Source organism: Aplysia californica, unplaced genomic scaffold, assembly GCF_000002075.1.
Source record: "Aplysia californica isolate F4 #8 unplaced genomic scaffold, AplCal3.0 scaffold00183, whole genome shotgun sequence".
Classification (NCBI taxonomy): domain Eukaryota; kingdom Metazoa; phylum Mollusca; class Gastropoda; order Aplysiida; family Aplysiidae; genus Aplysia; species Aplysia californica.
In genome coordinates this window covers 809,544-817,895 of record NW_004797453.1, presented here as the reverse complement: position 1 = coordinate 817,895, position 8,352 = coordinate 809,544, and the positions used below count along the sequence as shown (strand labels likewise).

The 8,352-nt window shown below is 42.3% G+C and overlaps 1 protein-coding gene across 1 annotated transcript in view; it reads right to left on the bottom strand.

Moving 5' to 3' along the window:
- Nucleotides 1-6,758: 6,758 nt before the first annotated feature.
- Nucleotides 6,759-8,352, bottom strand: part of LOC106011779 (double-headed protease inhibitor, submandibular gland-like) — a 14,524-nt gene continuing 12,930 nt past the window's right edge. The window contains exons 5-6 of the mRNA XM_013082599.2: nt 7,752-7,914; nt 6,759-6,928 (exon numbers count right to left, since the gene is read on the bottom strand). Of these exons, the coding sequence (XP_012938053.1) occupies nt 6,888-6,928; nt 7,752-7,914 (204 nt within the window). The 3' untranslated portion in view covers nt 6,759-6,887. The remainder of the gene's footprint in view (nt 6,929-7,751; nt 7,915-8,352) is intronic.

Here is an 8,352-nt window from a genome sequence, read left to right as displayed (position 1 = left end):
AGAGAGAGACAGAGAGAGAGCAAGAGGGGGGGGGGGAGATTTCAAAATTATTTATCGATTTGAAAGGACTTTGACCCATACATCCACACATATTAACATAATATAGCTCAGCAATTACCTGCATTGGTGCAGCACATCGGATATTTAACATAAATTGGGCACGCACACACGCTCACACTCACGCACGCACGCAAGAGAGAGAGAGAGAGAGAGAGAGAGAGAGAGAGAGAGAGAGAGGGTGAGAGAGAGAGAGAGAGAGAGAGAGGGGGGGTGGAGAAAGATACAGAGATAGAACGTGGGAGAGACAGAGAGGGGTAAAGACAGACAGACAGACAGACAGACAGACAGACAGACAGACAGACAGACAGACAGACAGGAAAGCAAAGAGAGAGAGAGAGGGGGGGAGGGAAAGAGAGATAGATAGAGAAAGAGAGGGAGAGAGAGGGGAGGGGGAGAAAGCGATTGACAGTAGGGCTGGATTCTGCTCGGTTAATCGAAGGCTTGCAAAGCAGCGAACGTCTTGCGCTAGAGGCTTGCGAGCAGGCTTGTGATTTGCTTTGCCTCCCGCTTGCTACGGGAGGGAACTTCCGGTGAGTTGTGACTCGCAGACAGTCCTGCTGGACTGTGTCGTCACGCCGCGAACCTTCGTGGCTGTGTGTGGGCTCAGTACATATTACAGAAGATTCTCTGGTTATTTGAGTTGAGAGGTTTGCACCAAAAGTGCAAGATCGTTTGGGGGTTTTTTTCATAGTTCGGTTGTAAAAAAACAAAAAGCTCTATTCACTGCACTTAAAAATTAATATTGGATCGGCTATTCTTACGATGTTAAGGCCTGTTTATTTTTAATGTGCACGAGTCAAGCGCTTCATCGTCGCACGCAAAAGACCTCAGTTCAATTCCCGTATGGGGAGAAATTTTTACTGAGAACCTCCGTCTTTCTGCTGGAACGTTGTTCCCACTCAGTCCAGGATGGCCCTGACATTGGGTTGAAATAGGCCTAGCCCGTCTCCCAAATGTTCTGTATTATGTCACTGTGGGTGTAACACATCTACAAAATAGGTTACATACAAAAGCCAATCACAACGACCCCTGGAGTTTTCCATTCTAGGATAATCTAGATCTAAGTCTACTTATTCTTATTACTACCAGAAACCTAGGTCTCTGTTACTACAATACCACGCTCCCTCTCACTTATCCACTCGCTAATTAGCTGATCAACGGCGGGAAGTTAAAAATAACTTCTCTCTCTTCACCAAAAAAGCCCAGCCTCTCCCTTCCTCCACGGTTCAAAGTTCACACAGCGAGACAGCACAAGTCAGCAGGTCAGGTTTCGGGGACAATTCTCTAGGCCTAGCGCAAATCAGTACTGTACTGTGTGAATCGTGGGACTTGTGGCTGCGGACGGGACTTGAGACTTGCGTCTGTCCGCTCCTTTGCAAACCTTCAATTAATCGAGCAGACTACAGCGCCACGCCGCGCAGTGACACTGTGGGCGGGATCTCTCACTCTCCCCCTCTCTCTTTTTCTGACGGAAGTGGCTTCACGGATTGCAAGCAGGGTGGGGATGATGAGGGGGTCTGACACGAGTGTCTTCGCGGATTGCTAGTTGCTGTGGACTTGAAGTTTACACTAAACCAAGGAGGTTACAGTTTGCGCTAGACGCAACTTATCATGCTGGTGATTTGATTTGATGATTTGACCTAGTGATTTGAGGCTTGTGACTTAAACTAGGGGCTTGCGAGCACGAGCGGGTTTGCTACCAGGGTACAGCCCTAATTGACAGAGAGAGACAGAGAGAGAGACATAGAGAGAGGGAGGGTTGGGGTGTCCTCAAGACCATGTCAAACAACCTATTGTACTTAGATAATGTGTGTTGAATTTGAACTGACAAAATGTTGAATTTGAACTGACAATGTTAATTTTGAACTCTCTGTTTGATAGCGCTATTTTGATATTTGAGTTTCCTACTGTTACATTTGCTCCCTCTGTAGTGATGCTTGAACTTTCCATGTTGAATTTGATTCGACTGTGTTGAATAAATTTGGTTATGCTTCATTTGAATTCTCTATTTTGATAATTGATCTGGAAAAAGGTGTTAACTCGATTTATAATCTAAAAGACAAGGGCGTTTGGGGGGGGGGGGTGAACGGGTGGGGAGCATATAAACGAAAAGCGTTTGTTTTACACCTATTCCTAGCTCGTGTGTGGAAGATTGTCAAGCAATCACCGAGTGAAACACAAAATACTTTTATTATTAAAATTGACCAAATAATCCTCACATTTAAATATTAGGAAAGGTCAAGGTCATTGTCAGGGTCATCTTTAAAAATAGCTCATATATGGCCGTGTTTGCTATCAAATTCAACGTCTCAACAAGAAAAAGCCAGAATTTATGTTGTTTTTGCAATTAACTTAAATTCAAGTTACCTATTGGCGGTAAACACATGCTTGAGATAATAATATACGTTTTAAAACAAAAAGATGTGGTGTGGTCATGTAAACCTAAACAGTAAATCCATGTTCAGGCATAGCATGGCGCTCGCCATTTGCATGCTAACCTTCATGAAAATTCGTTGATAAACATGGAAAGATGAGTAAAAATAGTAAAATTAAGGCGAAATAAAACCTTTTCGTGATTTCACATTTTCTAATCGATTGTTTGGGTTATGGTCATAAGTGTATGACTTCTGTGCATACAAATAACGAAAAAGTTTAAAGGCAAACACAAGTAATGAACCACGAAATACAAAATTTGATTGAAACAAACGTGCCCACAATCGCAACTACTAATAAGGTATTCACAGTTATTTTACCGTCAAACACTTCTTCTTCTTGTGCTTCCCATATCAACAAGGCAGTGGGTGTTTTATATTATCATAGTTTTCCTTCTCCTCGAGAGATTACCTTCTAGGGCTGTTGATCTCTGTCAGACCATGGTTTGATTTTGAAGTTTCCTTCTTCTAGATTGGTGTGCTCTGAAGTGCTATAGAGTCCTTCCTACCCGTGTTACCGCCTACTTCGGGAACTTAGGAAGAAGTCTGTTTGCGTTGATTTGTAGAGCCAGTCCCCCTTCCACCCCATCCGCGTCGTGGGCCAGGCACACTCAATGTATAAACTAGAGGATACTGAGTTCGGCGGTTGTCTCATTCCTTTGCCTTTTCCCTAGGCCCAGTTTAAGTTGTGTCCGTTTCTGAAGCATTTTCACACTGTCTGCTGCATAACAATGATGTCGTACTTGCAGCAAGTACAGGATTTGCATAGTGGAGTGCTGCTCTTACTCTTACACGAACAGCGGATGTCACGTAGCAGTTTATCTGGGGCCGGAGCACTGCCAGTTATCACTGGACTCACAAGCAATGTTGTCACTCACAGTAAAGCGCAATCAACAAAGTCAAAGACAGTGCGCAGATTAAGCCATGTACTAACCTGGTGATGCACTCGAAGGGCATGGAATTGTGCGGCTCTCTCTCTCTCTCTCTCTCTCTCTTTCTGCTGGAGCCATCCGTTCAAGTGGCACGTACGAGTATTTTGGGGAGATAAACTGTTGATACCGAAGAAAAGTAAGGCTTAGGTTTTGAGGTCCACTGCAGTAGAGGAATGACAAGAACTTGATTTCTATGTCTGTGATGTCCTTTACATTTGCATCTGTTTGCCCCAAAATACTGATCTTCTGTTGCTAATGCTCTGACTTTTGCAACAGCTTGAAATCATTAAGCTTACCCATACCGAAGACAGCAGACGTTGTATCACATCCTGACACGGCATGTGCAACCAGGATGCAGCAGCACATGTTCTCATCAATGGTCATTTTAGCTGCTTGAAAAGAAATTATTTGGACGTTACTTCTCTTCAAATTATGTAGATTTCCATGTCCTTGCTTACATGATACAGAAACATTACCAGTATGTCTGTATCTTTAGCCTAGACAACCACAGGTAAACCTTGAACCGTAAATTGTAACACTTTTCTCACAATGGTTGTGTCCGCATCTCCTTCTTCTTTGGCATGAGCAACACAGATGCCCGCTTCTTCTAATTACGACCCTAAAAGTCGCATCAATGCTTGCTTATTCTGAAGATTGGCAAGGAACCAAGCACCTTACAACAGATTAATGGACCCTCTTCTCTCTCTTCGCGGCGCCACGAGCGGCACGCCGAGGTGCGGAGTAAATATGGCCGCCGACTATGGTCTAAACTCGCGAACTGCGGTGTTTCTGATTTACAGAACCTTGTAGGGATGGGCCACGTTGTTGGGGGTGGGCGGGGTGGTGGAATGCACGCAAGGAAGAGGGGATTGAGCTGGGATGAAAGAGGTGACCCGGGCCTTCGGAAGGGACGAAGGAGGTGGGAAAAGTTAAATAAGAGAGAGAGAGAGAGAGAGAGAGAGAGAGAGAGAGAGAGAGAGAGAGAGAGAGAGAGAGAGAGAGAGAGAGAGAGAGAGAGAGAGAGAGTGATCAACTGACGGAAGTACGGATAGAATGACAGGGAGAAAAAAAAATTAAATTCTATGTGTAATACGGACTGTTCAATTATTTAAGATATATGTTATAGTTTAAAAATTAAGAAGATGGGCAAAATAAGAAGAAAAAACTTGTGCAAGTAACATAAAATTATCAAACTTACCAAATAATCTTGCAAGACGTTAAAAGATTTAATTATGATTAGAAATGGTGAAAAATGTATTTTTTAAACTGAATTTAGATATGACTGCATGATTCTAGGCGTGTGCCATAACTAGCTTTATGTGTAAGGAACAGCGAGCACAAAAGAGGGTCGATGCCAGCTTTATCGGATTGCTAACACTAACAGTATCTTGGTCTATAAATATTAATAGGCCTATTATTGATAACAATAATTTTGTTTCCTGTTTTTCACAAAGTGGAGCGCACAATAATTTCAAATAATAATTTTAAAAAGAGAGAGATAACAGCACCTTTGGACTTTTAGAATATACATACACACACTTGCACACAAATACTCACACACTCACACAAACAAACGCACTAAATAATGCCATGCAAGTAATGATAGGCACGTTGCGTCTCTCAAGTGAACAGCACAAAGAAGGGAGTCCATCGAGATCGGTAAAGGATGCGCAGGATATGATGGCTGTTACCAAGTTTCTTCATGGGAGAATGTTTCCCTTGGCTGGAGACACTAGTCTGAGAAATATCGTTACGGGTGTGGTTGCTGAAATAGCTGTCAACGTTAACAAAGCACAAAAAGCTGGTCAAACTATTCTCAGCAAAATGGAAGGTGAATCAGTCTCAGAATGTTCCTTTAAAAAGGACAAGATTGTTGTAATGACTGCAAACACAGCTCTAAATGCTAACCATGACCCTGTGACTATTGTAGTAGTAGTAGTAGTAGTAGTAGTAGTAGTAGTAGTAGTAGTAGTAGTAGTAGTAGTAGTAGTAGTAGTAGTAGTAGTAGTAGTAGTAGTAGAGGGTTTTAAGGCGCTCGCAACTGCGTAAGGTCATAAGAGCGCGCGAAACACAAGTTGGTAGCATTCGCAATAGTTCACTGCACGGTTTGTCCACAATTAGACTTTAAAATGCTAAAACTGAAATACTAAAATTCAGTGAAAATATATTTGCGATTTAAAACAACTCATATAAAAAACAATTTTAAAAATGTTAACAATATTGTTTCACTATTACAATTTGCCATAAAGGCCAATGGCCTTCATAAAATTCAAAATACTGCTGGGACCAACGACGGAAAAAATATCTTGCAATTTCTTGCATTTATAATATTTCCTTCGGATCTCTCCAAAGTCCAGACATTCGGTTAAGATGTGTCTAATAGTAAAATCTGTGTCGGACAGAACGGCTTCACATCTCTCTGTAGGAGGTATTTGTGGGTCAGGGCCGTGTGTCCGATGCGCAATCGAGTAAAAATGACTTCGTCTCTTCTGGAGAGGTCCGAAGGATTTCGCTGTTCTAGTTTGGGTTTTATAACATACAGTTTATTGTTTTTCTGTTTTTCCCGGTGGCTCTCCCACAGACTGAAGGTGTACTTTTTGACTTTATTTCTAAAGTCAGTCTGTGGGAGAGTGTTTGTCGTTGATCCCAGCAGAAGGGATGAAGCTTTCTTCGCCAGGTCGTCTACCTGCTCGTTTCCTCGGATGCCCACATGGCTAGGTATCCATGCGAACATGATGTTTTTTCCTCCTGTTTCGGATAGTGTATGAAATTTTTGTTGTAGCCCAACTATTTTTGGATGTAAGAGTGTGTAGTTTGTGAGTGAATCTTCTTCAATATTTACTGAGCCCACAGCCACGATAGTTCACGACGTCACGACACAATACAGCAAGACTGTCTGCGAGACACAACTCACCGGAAGTTCCCCCCTTCCCCCCCCCCCCCCCCCCGGTAGCGAGCGGGAGGCAAAGCAAAGCACAAGCCTGCTCGCAAGCCTCTAGCGCAACCGTCTGCTGCTCGCAAGCCTTCGATTGATTGAGCAGACGCAAGCTCTAGCTACCACCACATGCAGTTGTATTTAGTAGAAGTTCGAGTGTTTCAGATTTCAGAGGGTAAATGTCTAATGATCTGGTTGTGGATGTCAGCCGGACCCGCCGCTGTATTGCTCAGGTCCGAGATGCGTGATGTTAGTTCGTGTAGTGTGAAGTCTGCTTTGCTAACCCCAACAGTAACCTTTGTTGAGGTATTTATTTACTGTGCATGCAATGATAGAGAGAGGCTGTATCAACAACTTATCAAACGTACTCCCTGAAAAGTACAAATGAGCGACACAAAATCGATCTTGATCATTTATTTTCCACTCAGTTTTGTAAGCAACGAAGATTAAAATGTAATTTTACAACCTGATTTTGTGAGGGGAATCGCAGATGTCTGCGTTGTATTCTCTTTCCTCCAAACAGTGCCTTTAATGGCCACATGCTGCGTCAGTTAGGACTGTTAAGGTAACTGAAACAAAAACAAAAAAGGCATATTTAATAACTGTGAGCGGCTCGAAGAAAACCGAGCGAAATCCGAACAGAATGTGAACTTTTGAAGATGTAGGAAGGAAGTAGAACTTGCAAACAAGACTGACCTCAATTTCTGAGCGCTAAAATCGATCGAAACTCCTCAAAATTCTTGCAAAAATAATTGTGTTGCTTTCGATATGTAGATCTAGTGGTAAACAACATGGAGCCTGGTACAATAAAAAAAAAGGCCCTCCAGTGAAAGATATTCAACTTATTTCGTTAAATGCTGGCATAAATGTTGTGCTATGGTGATATCTCTACAGATTGTGTTGATTCCTTTGGATTATAAGGAAGAGGTTTTGCGCGGTCTTTTCCTCATTCGTTTTTGTGTAGAATAAAGGTCTTTTTAACTGACAAAAACTCTTTTGCTTCCCATTGCTTTCTATACATATTAGAGTAACTTAGTAACTTCACAATAATGTATTAAATAATTGCACCCCAGGTTAAAACCTGAACAGGTAAAAACAACTAACTGTCCAGTTACTTTTATAACTTTTCTGATAAGAAGCATGGGGATTCAAAGTCGGATATTGCAAAGGAAGGAGCCTTCGTTTGATGCCATCATGCTTGACTCTGTATCGCGACACTATACCTGTTGTTTGTTGTTGGGGTTTTTTTTGCTATTGTCCAAGCTCCTGGGTTTTTTTAATCTACAGAAGTCACTTACGATGATATTAGTTAAGACATTTTCCCAAAGGTGTCAAAAAGCTCTGATTTTTTTTTGATTTTTTTTTGGGGGGGGGGGGATTTTTTATACAAACCATTATTAGCATCACTGTAGGCGCACAGCTGGCAGTCGTTCGTGAAAGTATGGCCATCTGAAGCACAAATGTACTGGTGGTCAGGCGGACAGCGGGGCTTGAAAGTGCTACCATCCTCAAGTGCCAGGTCACTTGTGTCTATTGTGTACTTTGAGCAGTCAACCTGTGAGCAGGTCAGAAGTCAATTTGGTGGATGGATAGTTCAAATTCGTGGGAAGATCGTTTCGTTCACATCAAGGGAAAAAAAGACATTTTGACAACGTAACCATCAAAGAAAAAGTGTTCTTCCCAAATTTCACTTTGAATTTTTCACACAAATAGGGTAACTGATTAGGATCTTTAGCAAATTTCTTTAAAATGACGCCTCCTCCTCCCCCTACTATGTGTGTATGAGTGTGTATGTGTGTGTGCAGGTCGTCTACCTGCTCGTTTCCTCGGATGCCCACATGGCTAGGTATCCATGCGAACATGATGTTTTTTCCTCCTGTTTCGGATAGTGTATGAAATTTTTGTTGTAGCCCAACTATTTTTGGATGTAAGAGTGTGTAGTTTGTGAGTGAATCTTCTTCAATATTTACTGAGCCCACAGCCACGATAGTTC